This window comes from Dromiciops gliroides, chromosome 1 (genome assembly GCF_019393635.1).
Source record: "Dromiciops gliroides isolate mDroGli1 chromosome 1, mDroGli1.pri, whole genome shotgun sequence".
Taxonomy (NCBI): Eukaryota; Metazoa; Chordata; class Mammalia; order Microbiotheria; family Microbiotheriidae; genus Dromiciops; species Dromiciops gliroides.
Window position 1 is genome coordinate 301,181,071 of NC_057861.1, and position 21,406 is coordinate 301,202,476.

Sequence of the window (21,406 nt, forward strand, 5' to 3'; positions counted from 1 at the left end):
TCTTTCCCCACCCATGGAAAAGCTAAAGATTCTTCAACAACTAATGCAACTTTTAATGTCTAACAACAGATAAAACATCTTAACTATGGAATTTAAACATGTCACAAATTTCATAGTTAAACCATTTTATGTTAATCATTTTAAGTCATCAAGTAGTACAATAAAAGGAAGATCATGTAGTACAGGATGGCCAAATCAAAAGGACCTAATGCTTTTACTACAGTGAGTTTTTTGGGACACATCTCAAAAGTACATCAAGGAGTATACAAAACAGGATTGCAGAAGGGACTTTCAAAGTACTTCTTTGGACTGAAGAAATGGACAAAATGAACAAAACACAGCTCCAAAGGGCAATTGGATATTTTCATGGAGTGACTTTCCTACTCAGTTCTATTATAGGTGCAGGTATCTTCATCGCTCCCAAAGGAGTGTTGAAATATTCCTCCCTCAATGTGGGCATCACACTAAGCATCTGGGTTGCTTGTGCAGTGGTGTCCATGACAGCTGCCCTCACCTATGCTGAGGTGGGCACAACTTTCCCTCAAAGTGGAGCTCAATACTATTTCCTCAAAAGATCCCTGGGATCACCTTTTGTTTTTTTTCTGCCTTTGGATCCATTTCTTTACAACACCAGCAGAAATTGCTGGACGAACCTTGTTGCTGGCTGAGTATGCTATTCAACCTTTCTATCCTGGGTGTTTTGCACCAGCATTGCCCAAAAAATGCTTGGCTTTGGCCATTCTGTGGTCTCTGGGAATCTTCAGTGTTCAGGGTGTGAACAAAATAACTTGGTTTCAGACAATCAGCACAATGATGAAGACATCAGTTCTCTGCCTTATTGCCCTAAGTGGAGCTATGTTGTTAGTGATAAGAAAGGAGAATTTAATCAGGTTGGGGAGTACTTTCAGTTCTGACCTTCCTAATATCTCTCAGATTCCAGAAGCCTTCTTCCAAGGATTATATGCATATAGTGGCTGGCATTCGCTGGTTTCCATTGCAGGTAATATATTTTTTTCAAATCTTAAAGGAAACATCCATTATATGAATCCAAGCTACTATAGAGATTTACTCTGAAAAAGAAATTGTGTCTTGTTTATAGGTTTGCATATTTTTATCTTGCTTTAGAGAGGAATTTCTTACCCTTTTTGTGTCATAGACCCCTTTGGCAATCTGATGATGTCTATGGACCTCTCCTCAGAATCATGTTTTAAATGCAAAAAAAAAAAAAAAAGCTGTAACATTACAAAGGAAACTGATTACATTTAAATATAGTCATCAAAATGTAAACAAAAAAAACAAAGTCAGTGACCCCTGTTGAAAAATCTGCTTTACAGAATGTATGTTTGAAATACCATAGCTAATGTTCAATAAATGTTTCTTGCTTGCTTATTGGTCTCAGTTTGGAGAATTAAAGGTTTTGCTAATATATTCTAATACTTAGGGTATTCAGAGGTAGAATTCTGGGCCTAGAGTCTGGAAGACCTAAGTTTAAATATGGCCTTAGATGCTCACTAACTGTGTGACCTTGAGCAAGTCATTTAACCTCCATTTGCCTTAAGAGCTTAAGAGCAAAGTACTTAAGAGCAGCTTAAAAGCTGCTGTGAGGATCAAATGAGATAATATTTGCAAAAGTACCTATGTGCTTGACACATAGTAGATGCTTATATATAAATGCTAGCTAGTAATGGTGAAAATAATTTGTTAGCCACATACATATTTGCTCAGCTTGTATGGAAGGGGCAGCTAGGTGGCATAGTGGATAGTGCACTGGCCCTGGAGTCAAATGGACTTGAGTTCAAATCTCACCTCAGACATTTACTAGCTGTGTGACCCTGGGCAAGTCACTTAACCCCAAAAGATCACTAAAAGGAAGCCAAATGCTGAAAAGTCACTGAAGGACCTAGAGATAATAAAACAACTAATTTAGCATGGCAGAGAAGTGGGGGACTACTAGAACAGAAGACATTGGTAGATGTCATTGGCATAGTATACTGTGTTTTGGCTTTAATTGTGTGTGTTGTTTTTTTTTATTGTCACAAGAAAGGTTTAAATCTGGAGAACACAGACCACCCCGCCCCCATCCCTCAATAACTGTGATGTAAAGAAAAAAGACATAAAGAAAATGTTTTAAAATAAATACATCTTTTGCCCTAATATGATTGTAGTGCCAATGTAATGTAAATGTTGCAGTATATATAATCTGTAATGACCCACGGCTGAGCCAGTGATAAAAAAGAATTAAAATATGTAGCTCTTCTGACCACATTCACAAAACCTAATAATCCATCACCTTTTTGGGGAAGGGGGGCAGGGAGCTAGGGTGGGTAAAGAAAGAATAGTAAGAACAGCGCTCAAGAATATTCTTCATCCAAAAGAGATTCAAAACTACAAAAAGAGGGTCTAGAATTTCTCTCAAAATAAAGTACTCACAATATAATAGGAATGGGTAAATAAATTAAGTAAATGTAACAAAAAATTAAGGTGATTATTTCCCATCTGAGAATCATCCTTTTTCTTCTCTGCTTCTATACTGGAACATTCATAGCAATAATTGTGCTCTCTATAAAAGGGAGGGATGGCACATTTTGCTAGAGTTACTGCAAAACTAAAGACATTGAATTTTATTATATAACATATACTATATAACATATAAAACATACTATAAGACCCGCCAAAATTTGAGTAAAGGAATATGAAATGAAGAATAAGATAATGGCAATGTATTATTATTATTATTATTATTTTAAACTGCCAGGTGTAAATAAAAATACAAATTTAAAATGACAAAACAAAAACCAGCTATCATTATTACAAAATTTATTTAAGTTCTAATTCTTTCAAGATAAAGCATTTTCTCACTTCACTTCATTTGTTATCAGTATATGACATTAACAAGTTTAGTCATGAGAAAAAGACACTAGAACACATATCCATTATACTACTCATAAGTCAAATCCTTAAGTAAAGAGATCCCTCACACCAAAATAATGAAAAGGGTGCCTCTAGGGAAGATGGAAGGAAATGGGGATGGGGGAAGAAAGAATGACAAAATGCCCTAATTTTTACATCATTGAGTTTTGATTTGAAGTATTACTTACAGAAATAACTAAATGTTCATGTAACTCAAAGGACTTCAGTTAGAATCCTGGTTTGACTAACTGACCCTATGTGTGACCTTGGGCAATCAGTTAAGTTATCGGGACCTCAGTTCCCTCATATACAAAATGAAGGGTTTGAACTATTGTACCTTCCAATTCTAACTTGAAATTAAAAGCAGATGGATCAGTAGCCCACTAGACTTGGAGTTGGGAAGGCATGAATCCAAATCCTACCTTAGATATTTATTGGCAATGTGACTGTGGACAAGTCAGTTCATCTTTATCTGCCTCGGTTTCTGCATCTGAAAAATGGGAACGAGGGCAGCTAGGTAGCACAGTGGATAAAGCACCTGGCCCTGGATTCAGGATGACCTGAGTTCAAAGCCAGCCTCAGACACTTGACACTTACTAGCTGTGTGACCCTGGGCAAGTCACTTAACCCTCATTGCCCTGTGAAAGAAAGAGAGAAAGAGAGAAAGAAAGAAAGAGAGAAAGAAAGAAAAGTGGGAATAACAGCATATACATGCATTTCACAGGGTTATTGTAAGAATAAGATGAAAGTGCTTTGTAAAATTTAAAACACTATATTGATGCCATCTGTTATTATTAAATCCTATGATAAAATTTTACAAGTAGACAAGTTTTTCCTAATATAATAACTATTTTCCCCACTGCCCATCAAGTGGCTAACAGTCATTAGAGACATCTCATCAGCTAGTGGGTGCCCAGAAAGGGGGCTCAAAGACCCTGTTTTATACCCTAGTCCCTAATGCAAATGGACCCTCCCCTTTTTCATCACTGGTCTGATTACTCAAGGGTTACAATCTTTGTGCAAAAACTAGGTAATCAGAACGCAGTATTCCCACCCCTTTCTTGTATGGGCATAACTCAGGAGTGGACCTTATACTTCCTTATATGGACACAACTCTGGAGCAGACTTTATTGAGACCAGGGCTCCTTGAACCATGTGACCTTGCTAACCTGAGGGGGAGGAGGGGATCTGAGAGCTTTGTCCTACAAACAGGTTAGTGGGAGTATGAGAGGAGACAACTACCCATTTTCTCTCACTGATCCTTATGCATTGATCAAAGTTAATTGGTTAGCATCATGATTTGAAGGTGGTCCACATTAAAATGAACTCTACAAATGACATCAGGAAAAAGATCCTCCCTCAAGTTATTTAAGGCAAAGTCCATTATCTAGGTGTATCAGTGCTTCACTGAGCTTGACAAAAGAGTCTATTTCCATTTCTTTTGTTCCCTTGGGTTTGTCCCAAATAAGATTTACTGAAGTTTCTCAAGAAACTGTGTGTGTGTGTGGGGGGAGCATTGAGAAATTTATTCCTGGGTCCCCCAAGAAATCCATTGTTTTGTGTGGTTTTGCAGGGCAATGGGGGTTAAGTGACTTGCCCAGGGTCACACAGCTAGTAAGTGTCAAGTATCCGAGGCTGGATTTGAACTCAGGTCCTCCTGAATCCAGGGCTGGTGCTTTATCCACTGAGCCCCCTAGCTGCCCCAAGAAATCCATTGTTAATAATTATTTCTCACATTATTAAATGCCTACTATGTGCCAGGTACTTCACTAAGCACTGGTAATACAAATAAGGAAAAGGACTGACCCTTTCCTCAAGGACTTTCTATCTAATGGGGAAAGACAATAGCCAAAAGGAAAATGAAAGTGGGGGGAAGGGGAACACCTGATGGGGACCTGGGTTCATGGAGTATGAACCAAGAAGAACAGTTAGTGGAAATTGAAGAGTGCGGGGGCGGCTAGGTGGCACAGTGGATAAAGCACCAGCCCTGGATTCAGGAGGACCTGAGTTCAAATCCAACCTCAGACACTTGACACTTACTAGCTGTGTGACCCTGGGCAAGTCATTTTAAGTATTGTTGCTCTTATAGTAGCCATCACCAAAATGCCTCTGAGCTAGTTAAAAAAATTCCAGTTTGGGGCAGCTAGGTGGCACAGTGGATAGAGTATCGGCCCTGGATTCAGGAGGACCTGAGTTCAAATCCAGCCTCAGACACTTAACACTTACTAGCTGTGTGACCCTGGGCAAGTCACTTAACCCCAATTGCCTCACTAAAAAAAAAAAAGAGGCTTTATGAGCAGGTTTTTGCCCTACCCTCCAGCCCTCTAATCAGAGGGGAAAGGCAGCTAAGGTTACTGAGGAGGTTGTTGAGTATCAAAGCTGAAGCAATCACTATGATGATGAAATTTCTGGTGATGAATTTATCCTGGGAAAAACATGATACTATAGCTAAATTCAACAATAATGATGTAGATACCCCTAGTGCAAGCTTACACCTGGGCAATTTGGTCACTTTTCTGCAGTTACTCCTATCTGATTTCCTTGGCAGATGTCCTTGATGGTGGTCTTGGTGTCAGGGGACACCAAATTCTATTGTTGCTAGTCCCCACCCCCTTCCTTTGTGAAAGACATTTATTTGGTGGAGTAAGAGCTACCAGGTTACAAAAGAAAAGAGAATCATTGAAACCGTTTAAAAAAATACACAGAAGAGAACACAGACAAGTGGGACTTTGAAAGATATATGTTGAATGTATTATATATAAAAGGAAAATAAATTCACAGTTTCATATGTAATCCCATTTTTCTGCTCTGTTTTGTTTATGGAAATGTTAATTTTCTTTGGTGTTTGTTAAGCTTAGAATAAAAAGATATGCTTTTATGAAAAGTACCACCTACACACAAATGTCACACAACCTTTCTCGACCTTAGTTTCCTTGCCTAGATGATGAGGAGTTTGACTCGTAGGGCCACTAAGGCCCATTCCAGCTCTAAATCTGATTTTACTTTCTTAAAGTAGATTTTCACTTCTACTATCACAGAAATGATTCACTATTATCAGTCATACAAGGATGGTTCAATATTAAGAAAACAATATAAATCTAAACATCAAGAACAAATTCACTAGACAAAATTTAAAAATCCATTCTCTAGACACCATTCCCCTATATGTGGTCTCTCCCCAGTTTTTACATTTGTACTCCCGGCATTTAGCATTGATTAAACATTTAAGAAATGCTTTATTTTTTATTCATTAAAACCAGGTAATTATATCAACAGATGAAGGAAAAGTCTTTGACAAAGTACAGCCAGTCAAATAATTATTAAACCTATGCCCTGTGCCAGGCACTATACTAAGTACTAAGATATAAAGAAAAGCAAAAATTGTCCCTTCTCTCAAGGAGCATCCATTTTAATGATGGAGTCAACATGTAGACAACACACTAGATGCAAGTTATATACTGATGGTGAGTAAGTAAAAGGTAATTTCAAAGGGAAAGGTCTTGGGGGAAGGGGTAGTAGAGAGAATAGGAAAGACATTTTGAAGAAAGTAAAATTTGTACTAAGATTTGAAAGAAGCCATGGAAGCTAAGAGGCAGTGGTGAGGACAAACAGCATTCTAGGCTTTAGGAGTAGCCATTATAAAGGCACAAAGACAGGAGATGGTGTGTTGTATGCAAGGAACAGCAAGTTGGCTAGTACAGCTGTATCATGGAGAATAAGGAGGGGAGTGAAGCATAAGATGACAAGGAGGGTAACTAGCTCACTTATACTAAAAATAAATAACATGGGCACAGAAGGACATTTTATAATATGATTTCAGAAATCTAAATCTAAACAAAAACTTATCATTATATGCAATGGTGAAACATAAGATGCTTTCCCACTAAATGTAGGATTAAAGCAAGGATGTTCTCTTTCCCCATAGCTTTAGACACAGTTTTAGAACTTCTATCAATAATAATAAAACACGAGAAAGAAATTAAAGGTATGAACATAGGCCAAAAAAAAAAAGGTACCAAAAGCTTATCATTTTAGGAAGGAGAGGAGGGCAGGTAGGGAGGGAGAAAAGTTTGAAACTCAAATTTCAAAAAAAAAAAATGTTAAAAATTGTCTTAACTTATAACTGGAAAAATAAAATACTGTCTTTTAAAAAGACACAAAAAACACTGGCCCTGGATTCAGGAGGACCTGAGTTCAAATCCGAACTCAAACACTTGACACTTACTAGCTGTGTGGCTCTGGGCAAAGTCACTTAACCCTTAAAACAAAACAAAAACAAAAGATACAAAATATCCCAATTTGTTGATGATATGATGGTTTACTTAGAAAACCTCAAAGAATCAGCAAAGAAGCTAATATTGAGACAATTAATAGCACAAGTAATTTTCAAGGTTCAAAATCGGCAAACAAAATCAACAGAATTTCTACATAGCAATAAAATCCAACATGAATTTATGAAAGAAGAAGTCACATTTAAAAATACTACTTACCAAAAAAAAAAAATCTGGGAATCAATTTTTCTAAGAAATATCCAAGATCTACACAAATACAATTATTAAATACTTCTTAAAGAAATAAAAAAGCTAATAAAATAATTCTTTGCTCATTGTTAGACCTCATCAATATAATTAAAATGATGATATTATTGAAATTCAGTTACAGTTTTAGTCCTATGCCAATAAAACTGCCAAGGGGGTGTATCATAGAACTAGACAAAATAGCTTCTAAAATTAATTTGAAGGAACAAAAGATCTATAATCTCAAGAAAAAAATGTTAAAAAAAAGTTAAGGTAAAAGGATAATAGTATCTTCAGCCTTCAGCTTATACCATGAAGCCAGTAATCATGAAAAAACTATTTGTTGGCAGTTTTTTTTTTTAATGGAAAAATAGGTCAGTGAGAAAAGAAAAAAGAATTTAAAAAAAATTAAACTCATTCAGTATTTCATAAAACTAAGAATAAAATACTTGAGTGAAAAACTCTAACAAGAACTTCTGGGAAAATGTACTATTGGGTAAAACTTGTTTAGACATTCATTAGACTCATAAAAAATGAATATATAATCCAAATATTAAATGTAAGACCATAAAATAATTATAAAGTAAACAAATTAATCAATTTAACCTTTAATAGCTATGACTAAAGAGAACATTCTTAAGAGACGGAGGCTATCAGAAAAGATCAAATTGATAATTTTTATTACATAAGTGAAAAACATTTCCAAACGAAATTAGCTCAACTAGGATTAAATGGAAAGTTATTGATTTAGAGTTCATAAATTATATATGTGTATAAGCAAATATAATAGAATTTTAAAAACTATATGAAACAACTCTGAAATAATCAAAAGTGGAAGTTAAAAAATTAGAAAGAACATGCATGGACACAAAGCAGAGATGTGAGAAGATACAATTCTGACCTTGGGGAAAAACCTAACATAAGCTCCACTGGAAGAAGAATTTGATACAAATAATAAGATAAGAATGTAAAGCAATATGAAAATCCTTAAAAATTATAGTTCAAGCATCAAAGCAATAGGTGAGGCCATTCATGGTACCTCTTCTGATGTAAATCAATGATACACAGAAGGAACATCAGAGCCAAAGCACTTGGACACAATTGCCAATCCCCATCACAGGTTAGAGAGATCTAGAGCAAGATAGCTGAGGTTATAACCTCTAACATGCAACCTGTCCATAATGTGAGTCTAATTAGAGACAAGTGGGTTTCTCTGGTAGAGATCTTCAATCTGAGAACTCCTCATTGATTGGTGGATAATAGCCATATCTTGAAGAGTCTTAATCATGCTGCTCACTTCACTTCCTGCTCACTCTCCAATCTGATTTACCTCTATACCTGTTTCCTTGAACCCATTCAAGTACTATCTCCTCCCCCCCCCCATTTTCAAACCCCGCCCCCCATTATGTTTTCTCTTCCCCCTTTAGTCTAAGATCCTTGAGATTGGGGGACTATTTTGTTTTCTTGCTTTTTTATCCCCAGCCCAGAGCACTGTGTGTGGCCACTTAGTGAGTAATTAGAAATAAATGTTCTATCTATACATCTGTTTACGCTCTGTCTAGAAGCTCTGACAGTCTGTGCTTCTCCAGGTAAGATCAAAGCACTTGCTAGAGTTGGTTGAGATCATAGCAGCCAGATGTCACTCACTATGACACCTAGCTGCAGACTACACAACTAGAATACCAGTCTAATGGTCTATTTTTTTTTAAGAATGCCTGTGCTTTATGGCAGAGGTGTCAAGCACATAGCCTATAACACTCCTTAATGTGTTAAAACATAATTGAGAAATATTTAACAAATAAGTAAAAATACAATAAAACATAAATAATATTGCTTTTAAATTAAGTCAATATGCAGCTCACAGGGCCCCTTATGTATGGTTTAGTGGTCTCCAATTCTATTTTGAGTTTGAATTCCTACTTTAAAGAATCTAGGTGAGGTAAGTAATACCTCCTCAAAATAACAATTTCCATTTTAACAAGATTTAATTTGCCAAGGATAGAGAGCTAGCCTCTGACTGAGGAAGACCTGGGGTTCAAGTCCAACCTCTGACACATAATGGTGTTCTTAACTGTGGACAAGGCATTTAAACCTTCAGTGCTCTAAGCCATTCTATAAGTGCAACAAAAATATATAAAGACTTTGACTACTTTCTTTCCTCATACATCATAAAGAAACATCTTATAAACAGTATGTTTAATAAAATATGCTCTTTACTTTCTCTATTTTAGGAGAGGTAAAAAACCCAGAAAAGAATATTCCCAGATGCATATTCACTGCACTTTTCTTGGTGACCATACTTTACCTTCTGGTTAATATAGCCTATCTGACTGTTCTAACTCCTGAGGAAATCATCGCTTCAGGTATGGTTATAGATATCTGAGTTCTCAAAGCTGGATGTGATCTCTTCTTATTTTAACTCTCATCATGTCTTTTTTATACTCTCTAAGTAACTGAATTTTATCTTGTAATATAATTATATGTAGATTGCTTATGTGTCCCACTAGATTGTAAGTACCTCAAAAGATAGGATCAAGTTTTACTCATCTTCCCTGAAACCTAGAACAATGCCACACACATGCTTTATAAATGTTAGTGAGTGCACATGTTAAAAGCTAAGAAACTAAAGCAGATGAATGGGCACCAGCAGAAATTTTTAAAAGGAAGAAATACCCAGTCATGTCCCAGCCTCTTACATACCTGCCATTTAAAGCCCACATTCTTTAGCTATGTTGATAAAGAGAGTCTAAGTTGATGGATGAGGGAACACTAAGGGAATTAAAGCTATAGTGAAGTGGCAAAAATAACTTTATTAAAGCAATAGAACAGGATAAGCGAGGGAAAATTTTGCCTCTAATGCAGGAGGAGGAACCAGCACTTAAGATCTGCTTATAAAACCTAGCCTTAAACAGTTTTACTTTAAGATTTCTATTTCTGCAGGTTTATCCTACAGAAGAAGCCACAATGGAAGAATGCATGGTTTTTTATTACAAAGGACATAAGTTTTTATTTGCCCCCACAAATATCTTTCTTGTCAATAAACAGGTATTCCTGAGGGATTGGAAGAGAAAGAGATGAATCAGAAGGGAGGAGAGTGGAAAAAATCAGGAGGGATTGATCGCCAGTCTGGGTGTAACTTATGCACATATATGTGACTCCGATTACAGAGGGTCTAGTGAAGTCCTAGAACAACTGTGTGGTGCTATGTGCTGCAGAAGGAGACCTAATTCTTGATTGAGAGATCTCTGATCCATGAAGCTGTCTATGGCATATAGAAGGAGAAGTGATTACAGATTGGCACAGAGACTTTGGAGAAGGAGAAAGAAAAGTGGAGTTCTAAGAGGATGAGTGAGAAAGAAGGCACAGGGACAGCTAGGTGGCACAGTGGATAGACCACTGGCCCTGGTTTCAGGAGGAACTAATTTCAAATCCAGCCTCGACACTTGAACTTACTAGCTGTGTGACCCTGGGCAAGTCACTTAACCCCAATTGCCTCACCAAAGGAAAAAGAAAAGAAAGAAAAAAAAGAGAGAAAGAAGGCACAAACTTAAGCCTCTAATATCCCCTCCATGTGGCTCCTGACAGCCCTTGATGCTCAGGACCTGCACCCAGATGCTCACGATGAAATTCCCAAATAATAATATTCTCTCCTTGAGAGCCAAGATTGTATCTCAGACACAATCTCAGTCTTCAAGTCCAGGAGCCCACTTACTTTTGAGTACTCTATTATCTACTGCACTAATTTAGCAATTTCTACTTTCTGTTTTGCTTAGATAAATGTTTTTGCTCTCTGAGAGTGTCTTTTATGGAACAAGCATTTGTTTGTTTGTTTGTTTTAGTGAGGCAATTGGGGTTGAGTGACTTGCCAGGGTCACATAGCTGGTAAGTGTTAAGTGTCCTGAGGCTGGATTTGAACTCAGGTACCCTGACTCCAGGGCTAGTGCTCTATCAACTGTGCCACCTAGCTGCCTCCATGGAACAAGCATTGTAAGAGAAAGCTGAGTAGTCTGAGAGTATCCCCTTGAGAAGAGGAGGGCAAGTGGCTTTATTCTGAACACCCAATATGGAAAGTTTTATATTCACTAATAATTAGAGAATATAAATTAAAGCAACTCTGAGGTTCTATCTCACACCCATCAGATTAGCAAAGATGACAAAAAAGGAAAAGGACTGTAGTTGAAGGGGCTGTGGGAAACCAGGCACATTAATATGGTGCTGATAGAGCAGTGAATTGATCCAAGGATTCTGGAAAGCAATTTGGAAACATGCCTCAAAAGTTACTAAACTCTGCATATAACCTTGACCAACAATACCATTACTGTACCCCAAAGAAACAAAGAAAAAGGGAAAAGATCTGTAGGTACAAAAATATGCATAGCAGTTCTGTTTGTGGTAGCAAAGAACTGGGAACTTAGGGGATGCTCATCAACAAGCATTTTTGGTGTATAAATGTTATGGAACTTTATTGTGTCATGAGAAATGGTAACAGGAATGCTTTTGAAGAAACTGGAAAGATTTGTATAAATTGATACAGTTCAAAGTGAGCAGAAACCAACAGAACAATTATACAATAATATTGTAAAGACAACTTTGAACAACTTAAGAACTCTAAGCAGCCCATGATTTCACAGGATCCATAACGAAACATGCCACTCGCCCTTTGTCATATGATAAGAGGTGATGGACAGAGACATATACATTTTGGACATGGCCAATGTGAAATTTGCTTTTTACCGCATATTAGTGACAAGGTTTTGTTTTCCTCTCTTTTATAGTGGGGGTTGGGGAACATGGTAATGGAGAGAAAATAGATTTTTACTAAAGTGAAAAAATATTTAATTTAAAAACAGAAAAGAGCATCACACCTTTAGACTACAAATATATAATGTGTGGTCAGTGTCTAGCCTAATACCCTCTCTTGGAGATAGGAAAGCAAAGAAGTGATTGCCCAGTCACAGCTGTCTTACACTGCCCCCTCCCCCCCAATAGGCACCTAGCAGACAAAGCCTACACAAAGATAGACATTGAAATCTTCCTGGAGATGGGGATGGACCAGATCCCAGATAACATTTATCTAAATAAAGATATACCACAATTAGGGACACCCCAGTTGCCTGAGTTTATGGGTTCAAAATCTTAACAAATGAGGCTATGAATATTCAATATAAATCCTAGAAAATGTCATGTCACTTTAACAATTCAATACAGGGGAAAAAAAATTTCACTGGGAAATTCAGCATGTAAGCAATCAATATCTCTCCAGTGATACTTTGGAAACCCACATTCAAAAAGGACATGCCTGGTTTGTTTAGAATCAATATTAATCCCTAAATTTAAATAAATTTAATACAAAAATCTTACAAATGGGAGGGGGAAATCAAAACCCTTGATTACTTGCTTTCTCCTACATTCCTATTATGATATGACTCTTCTCAAACTATTTAAGGAATAAATTCAGTTCAGATAAGTTATACTGAGTAATCCATGGAAAAACATTCCCATATTAACCTAGGTTGTAAGAGAAAACAGTCAAAAAAAAAAAACACAAAACTTCAGAATGAGGAATTGTCAAAGAGGAAAGAAAATTTTTTAAATGTGTTTCCATCTGTTTTCAGATACTATCAGTTCTTGGGTAGTTCAAACTCTTGGACTCTATAGATCTTATTAGTAAAATGCATATATGTTAAGTCTCAAAAAAAAAAGAATAAATTCAGAGAAGTCTCCCTACAGAAAAATTCCTCTCTGTTAAAGTGACTCTATATGAATTAAAGGTTATTTCTTCTTCTCCCTAAGTAACTCTAAGTCCCTCTGTGCATAAAAAGACTTAGCTAAAGATGACAGGCAACACTTTTTGTTTGTTTCTTTCTTTCTTTTGGGTTTTTTTTGCGGGGCAATGGGGGTTAAGTGACTTGCCAGGGTCACACAGCTAGTAAGTGTCAAGGTGTCTGAGGCCAGATTTGAACTCAAGATACTCCTGAATCCAGGGCCGGTGATTAATCCACTGTGCCACCTAGCCACCCCGACAGGCAACACTTTCATAGCATTCACCTCATTCTACACAAGAAAGCATAATGATAATTCAATAAAGTATTAGAAACTTGATCTATTTCTGTTGCAGAAAATTATGGTCTCTTTCAAAAGAACTGGAAAGTTTGTTAGTTGGTTAATTTGTCTGGGGAATTTTTTTTGCAGTCTCTACATCATTCCCCTTCCCAGGTTTGGTTCTCACTGAAGAACTTTCTGCAGCTTCCTTGTACATTATTTGTTAATCTCTCAGAGCCTCCACAGTCTCTTGAAGCTACCTACTCTTAGCCTCCACTTGAAGCAAACACTAAGGCCATGAACTGTTTCTAACTGCCTTTTTTTTTCTCTTTTTTTTTTCTTTTTCGGGGGCAATGGGGGTTAAGTGACTTGCCCCAGGGTCACAAAGCTAGTAAGTGTCAAGTGTCTGAGGCCGGATTTGAACTCAGGTACTCCTAAATCCAGGGCCAGGCTTTATCCACTGTGCCACCTAGCTGCCCACCTAACTGCCTTTTGATACATCTTAACTTCTAACTTCTAGTCCCAACTGCTGCACCACCCCAGCTATCTTCCATGAGGGATTTCCCTTAGTTGGGACCACATCAAACTCAATGCTTTCCCAACCATGGAGGAGGCACATGTATCTCTGATCACCTAAGGATGAAACGCCTTCTTTCATTTCCCTTTCTTTTTGCTCTAAACCACATCAGTCTTGCAGGGGGTGGAAGGGAGGAGTCCCCATGATCACTAGTGTTGAAGGAATATTCTAGGGGTGAAATGGATAAGATGGAGGTGGGAACTTGCAATGTCTTGTAATTGAGGCTGAAGAAAAGGAAAGTATACAATTTAGGTTTGGGGGAAACAGACATGAATCTCATCATTATCTGAACAGAGAGTTGAACACACAACCATTCAATGCAGGCACAGTTTGGTGTAGCAATACATTAAATTCAACAGGGATGGAGGAGGGATAGGGATTGGGAAGAGAAAGATTCAAAGGAGTATAGAATTGAGGAAGAAATAATTACAAACAAAAGCTCAATTTGGAAGGTGGTTGCAAAAGAGAATAAAAGAAACAAGTGATCAAGTTCTAGTTGAGGGGAAAGGAAGAGAGAAGAATATTTTGATTAATTCAATTACATATCACTAATGCTGATCACATTTTTTTCTTTTTTTTCACCACCTTCTTCTTATTTGTGGAGAGGGAGGAGAGGGACAAAGAAAGGAAAAAAATAAGTATATCATGAAAGGAAATATACAATTAAAAACACCCCAAAGCAGCCACAGGGAAAATGTGTCCTAAAATTCTTATTAACAAGAGAGAAAAGAACAAAAAAAGGAAATTGCAACTTAAAAAAAAAACAAAAAAACTAGAAAAGCAACAAATCAAAAACATCCAATTAAATACAAAAAACTAAAATTTCTGAAAATCAAACTAACAGAACTGAAAGGAAAAAAAAACCAACTGAGCTGATAAATAAAACAGAGCTTTAAAAAAAATCTAATAAAAATTTAAAACTTAGTTAAGCTTGTTTTTTAAAAGGAAAATGAAAATCAATTATTAATATAAAAAACACTAAAGGGAGAATTGACACACAAACAAATAAGGAATAAAGAAAATTATTAAACCATATATATACCACAAAACTTGATGCTTTAATGAAATGGATACATATTTACAAAAATATAAAATACTCAAATTAGCAGAACAGTAGAAAAATTTAATAACAATCTCAGAAAAAAAATGAAAAGCCATAAATGAGCTCCCAAAGCAAAAATCTCATAACCAGATGGATTCGCAAGTAAAATCTTTCAATTAAAAAATAATAATTTAGATATTGCATAATTATTTTTTCAAAAATAGAAAAGAAAGGATACTAGAAAATTCCTTAATATGATATAAATATAATGTTGATACCCATGTGAGACACAAAGCAGAAGAAGAAAACTATAAAGTATAGCTGTTAATGGAAATTGATACTAAAATATGAAATCAAATATCAGCATAGAAGGTGTCACGAGACTTTAATAATATAATATAGCTAACTATATAGCACTTTAAGTTTTACAAAGCATTTTACTAGGCTATATTATAAGATTAATAAATGCTTCAATATATGAAGTATGTATATGATCCATCTATCATATATCAGCACCAGAGACCAGACTATATCACTCATCCCTTCTTATCCTTACCCTCTTTTTCAATTCTTCCATTCCAAACCTGTGGTCTACAAAAACCAAAATATATATAATTAAGTTTCATTCCCTTTCTAATGGTAGAAAAAAACAACACATGATAGTTTTCCTTAAATAAAGGATAAATTTTAAAAATTATTTGTCACTTTTAAAGGAATTTCAGGTGGGAGAGTAAATCTAAAAAGGCTATTCATTAGATTCAATGTTTATTCATATAGCATAGGAATCAGAATGATAAGGAGTATAGACAGTGATAGTTTAGGCACAAAACTAGAAAGGAAATAATCATAAATCATTCCACATTGAAGAAAAGGTTTACTTAAAAAAACGAAAGATGCTCAACAAATCTACAGCACTTAGCATGGATGCATTAGCCCCCTCACCTACCTAGAGAAACTGTCTGGTCAGTAGAGCAAGGTGTGTTGGACTGAGTCTGAAGGGCCCGACTGACTCCAGGTTGGGGAAGGGGAGAGAGAGAGAGAGAGAGAGGATTTTATGCCCTTTAGCAACAAGGAACCAGTCAATATAGCTTAAGACCATCAGGAGACCACACCAATTTAAAGTAGTAGACAGCCTTCTGGGAAGAGTCACCTTGCCTTTTAGGGAAAGAAACAGCCTAACCTACATGAGAGAGATGGTAGAAAGATATAGATACCCCAGTGGATATTGATACCCCTCCTGGTTCTCCTCCTCCTTGACTACTCCTTCTCTGTATGCCTTGCTGTATCCAGATCATGCTCTCTGACTGTAGATGACCCTGAGTGCTCTGGCCTGGACCATCTTTTTCTCCCTCTATACCATTTCACTTTGTGATCTCATCAGCTCCCATGGGTTTAATTACCATCTCTATGCTGATGATTCTCTAATGTACCAGTCCTGCTCAAGACTTTCTGCTGACTTCTAATCTGGCATCTCTTATTGCTTTTCAGACATCTTGAACTGGATGTCCAGTAGACATCTTAAACTCAGAAGATCCAAAACGGAACTCATCATTTTTCCCTTCCTCCCTCCTACATTTCCTATTATCATAGAGGGCAGCAATATCGTTTCTACTCTGTCGCACTTGAAACCTAGGAGTCATCTTGGATTCCTCACTATCTTTAACCACCCCCCATATCCAACTTGTTGCCAAGGCCTGTCGATTTCACCTTTGCAACATCTCTTCAATATGCTCCCTTCTCTCCTCTGACATGGCTACTACACTGGTGTAGGCCTTTGATACCTCACCCCTAGATTATTGTAATAGCCTGCTAGTAAAGGACAAAAGCTAGAAATCATCCTGGCCCCATTCTCATTATCTCTTGCCTAGTACATTGTAAGAGCCTCTATTCTTGCTGTCCCAATTCATCCTTGACAAAATTGCCCAAATCATCTTAATACATTTCAGTTCCCTTTATATCATTCTACAAATATTTATTTCTATGGATTCCAGTATTGCCAGGATTCTGCTTGGATTCTGCTCAGATTCTTTGGATATGGGAGCAACAAATCATTCTTATTCTACATAAATCCACTCCCTTTCCCTCATTCTAACTCCAGCGCCAGTTTGTCCTTCTCTACTGATGGTCCTCTGCTTTTTAAACTTTCTGATTCTCAGAAGATGTGCCACAAAATCACAGTCCTTGCCTTCTGGCATAATGATTCTGGGTCCAAACACCCTTCTAAGAAATGAATTCTTGGGAATTTTTCTTGATAATTGATGTTCCTTGCACCTCTCAAATTATGAGAAATGCAGTTAGAATAGAATGAAGTCCATTCCCTCAGACTTGCCCCTATTCTAGGAAAACAATGAAACATTTAGAATTGTTCATTTTGCAATTATGATTATTATTTATTTTATAACTGAAAAAATAACGAAGCTGATTTAGGGGATTTTTACTGTACTTATAAATCCCTCAAATATAAAGCAATGTGTGATATCAATTTCTTTCAGAAAATTACACTATATTTAATAAACCTACTTTGTGATTTCAAATACTTGTATCAGTCATTAATTTTTAGTAAGATTCACCCTCCTGATGAAACATTTTTATTTTGAATCAGTCATATTATGAATGAATTTTTGTGTGTGTGTTTTTAATAGATGCTGTTGCAATGACATGGATTGACAGAGTAATTCCATCCTGCCAGTGGATCATTTCCATAGGTGTTTCTACTTCAATTCTCAGCGGCCTTTTATCTACTACATTTTCATCATCGAGACTATACTATTGTGCAAGCCAAGAGGGACAGATTCCTTTGTTATTCTCTATGCTTAACAACCACTCCAGTCCAGCTCTACCTGTGATTCAGACAATCATCTTTGCATCAGTTATGATTATTCCCTCAGACATAATCCGATTGATAAACCTTATAGGTTTTGTAGTATCGATTGAAAATGTATTGATCATAACAGGTCTGATTAAGCTGAGATACCAGAAGCCGAATTTACCTAGACCTTTTAAGGTAAAGAAAGCAGAAAATAGAAGTTATCTATTTCTTCTTTATATATAATTTTTTGTATGTTTAATATTTGGCAAAAGCTATATGACTATGTAGAATCCTTCCAGACCATTGTAAGCTCATCTAATAATCATATTGCCTGGATCCTCATCTTTTGGTTTGTTGGTATGTACACTGAAAGGGTCACATTTAACACAAGAGGCAGGGAACTTAGTGAAAAATCCAAATGAACTCTCAGCAGGAAAAAAAAAATGATACTTTGAGTACTCCTGGGTTGAATGCAAACAGATAATGGTTATTGATAAGGAAAACAGACCTATTGATTTATCTCTGCTTCCCATGCTGGTAGATAAATCCTCTACACCCATATTCTCAATTTCTAAGTCATCCTTGATGTTTTCCTCTCCCTTCCCCTATGTCCTATTAATTGGCAAATCCTATCAATTTTACCTACAAAACATCTCTAATATTCATCTCCCCTCTCTCCATGCACATGACAGCTTCCCTAATTCAAGCCCTCGTCCTCTTTACCTGAACTATTCAAATAACTTCCTAATGGGCCCCTAAGGGGCAGTGAGATGGTGAAGTAGATTCAGTGTTAGCCCTGGAGTTAGGAGGACCTGATTCAGATCCTACCTCAGATACTTACTAGCTGTGTGATCCTGGGCAAGTCACTTAACCCAGTTTGTCTCAGTTTCCTCATCTGTAAAATGAGCTGGAGAAGAAAATGGCAAACTGCTCCAATATCTTTGAAACAACTCAACAACAATGGGCCCCTCTGTTTACAGCATTTACCCTTTCCAATCTTTCTTCCCTTCAGTCAATAGAATAATCTGAATAATGAGAAGGTCTGACCATGCCACACTCTCTCTCACACATACCCTAAATTTCTACAGGTTCCCTTTTACCCCTAGGATAAAGTTCACACTTCTCAGCCTCATATCTAGAGCCCTCTGACCTGCCTTCCCAGGCTTATTTGATATTACTTCCCTACACATAGTCTACCTTCCTGTCAAACTGTCCTATTAGCTATTCCTCAAATTCTCTCTCCCATCTACAAACTGTCCTAATGAACTTTAAAGAGGAATTTTACTTCACCTATTAGATTCTTAGCTTCTTTTAAAGCTGAACTCAGGAGCTGCTTACTAGGCAAAGGATCTTCCCAATTGTTACTGCTTTCTATTTTTTCAGCTTATCTTGTTTTTAATAATGTTTTCCCCTGAGTAGAATATAAGCTTCTTTAGGGCAGGGCCCATTGTGTCTGTCTTTGTATCCTCAGTGCCTTGTATATATTAGGCACTTAAGAAATGTGTTTATGAATGTAATAAATTTGGCATTTAATAAATGTTGAGTTGTAGGATAGAAAACCAAGTTCATTAATGAGAAATCACTTATCACCCCATTTTTGTCCACCTAGGGGTGAATGAGAAGTACTTTTAAAGTATTATATGGTAATTATGTAAGAAACTTAATAGAAATTAACTGTATTGAATTTCAGGCTAAGTGTGACTCCTACTGATAAGGCTTTATCCTTTTCCCAGGAGAGCCTGAATCAAAGCAATATCTTCAGTTTTAGAAGTCATAATGTGAAAGGTAGAAAAGGGTATCAGGACTGGGTAATCAAAGGTCACGAGTTAGGGAAGTGCATAGGAATGAGATGTCACATCAAATAGAACCTCTACACCTGCACTTTCTTCTTCTTCTTCTTTTTCTTCTTCTTTCTCTCTCTCTCTTTCTCTGTGCAATGAGAGTTAAGTGACTTGCCCAGGGTCACACAGCTAGTAAGTGTCAAGAGTCTGAGGCTGGATTTGAACTCAGGTCCTCCTGAATCCAGGGCTGGTGCTTTATCCACTGCACCACTTAGCTGCCCCCTATACCTGCACTTTCTTGAGACATTTCTCCCCCTCTCTGGCACTCTTTTGCTGAAAAAGAAGAGGCATGTACTGGTCATTTTGCATCTAATTAATTAGACAAAACTGATAACAACAGCCTTTCTTTCCTATCTGAGGTAGGACCATATACAAAATGCACCCATTAATTCTTCAAAACAGAAATGTTTATCCCATTTTAATAAAGTAAGTCAGAAATGATAAATCATTATTATTTTATATTAAAGGTGATGAAGAATAACTCTGATTCTTTGGGGGCCACAGGTATAGTATTTTTTTTAATGAACATGTAGAGTGAACTGATGGAGAAAAATGGAAGTTGGGAAAACTCTCCTACTTTGAATTCTACTATTTTACAAGGATCTCAGTTTCCATTTACTTGTTTTCCTATTGAGCAATTGTGAATGACTTAACTACTCTCAGCAATGCAATGATTCAAGACAATCCCAAGGGACTAATGATGATACTTATTATCCACCCCCATAGAAAGAACTGATAAAAAGAGTACTTGTGGATTGTACATACATAACTTGGTTGCAGTCTTGTGGAGGGGAGAGGAAAGGGCAGGAGAAAAATTTTGAACTCTAAATCTTATGAAAATGAATGTTGAAGAGTACCCTTATATGTAACTGGAAAAATAAAATAAATGTTTGTTGTATTTGTTTTCCTAAATGTAGAACTGAAAATGGCATTCATGGTTTTGTTTGTTTGTTTTGTTTCTTTGGCGGGCAATGAGGATAAAGTGACTTGCCTAGGGTCATACAGCTAGTAAGTGTCAATTGTCTGAGGCTGCATTTGAACTCAGGTTCTCCTGAATCCAGGGCTGATGCTTTATCCACTGTGCCACCTAGCTGCCCTGCCCCCTCATTTTTTTAAGGTTATAGGAACATGGATTTAGAGCTGAGAGGGACCGCAATGACAGTCTAGTTCAATCCCCTTGTTTTATAAGTGAGGAAACTGAGATCCAGAGATGTTAAGTAAAATGGCTCAAAATTACACAGGTGGTGTTATGATTATTCCCTCTGACCCTGAGAAATTCTCAGGAAGAAACAAGTTTGTTTTAAAATTTTTTTGTATAAGCCTCTAAATACACAAAGTTTAATCATAGTCTAACCTTATTTTTCTTTTCTTCCTCAGGTACATTTATCACTTGCATTCGGAACAGTAATTATGTTTCTCCTCTTGGTTTTGATTCCAATTATCCAATCTCCAAAGATGCACCATATTTATATATTTTTCTTTATTCTAATGGGCTTCTTGTTATATCTGGGTTTTGTACACTACAAGCTTCACTTTGGTTGGTTTGATGAAGTCACTTGCTATTTGCAATTGCTGTTGAATATTTCACCCCCTGAAGGGCCTGAGGAATATATGTCGAAAGAAATCACTTTACCAAAAAAGTACTCTGAAGTTTCAACAAAAATATAA

At 36.7% G+C, this 21,406-nt stretch overlaps 1 protein-coding gene across 1 annotated transcript; it reads left to right on the forward strand.

Annotated features, from left to right (window-relative positions):
* The first annotated feature begins 317 nt into the window (after positions 1–317).
* Positions 318–21,406, forward strand: SLC7A13 (solute carrier family 7 member 13). The gene is given in 5 exon segments (XM_043983163.1): positions 318–593; positions 595–1,000; positions 9,659–9,790; positions 17,731–18,092; positions 21,116–21,406. Coding segments are annotated over 5 exon segments (1,467 nt in total).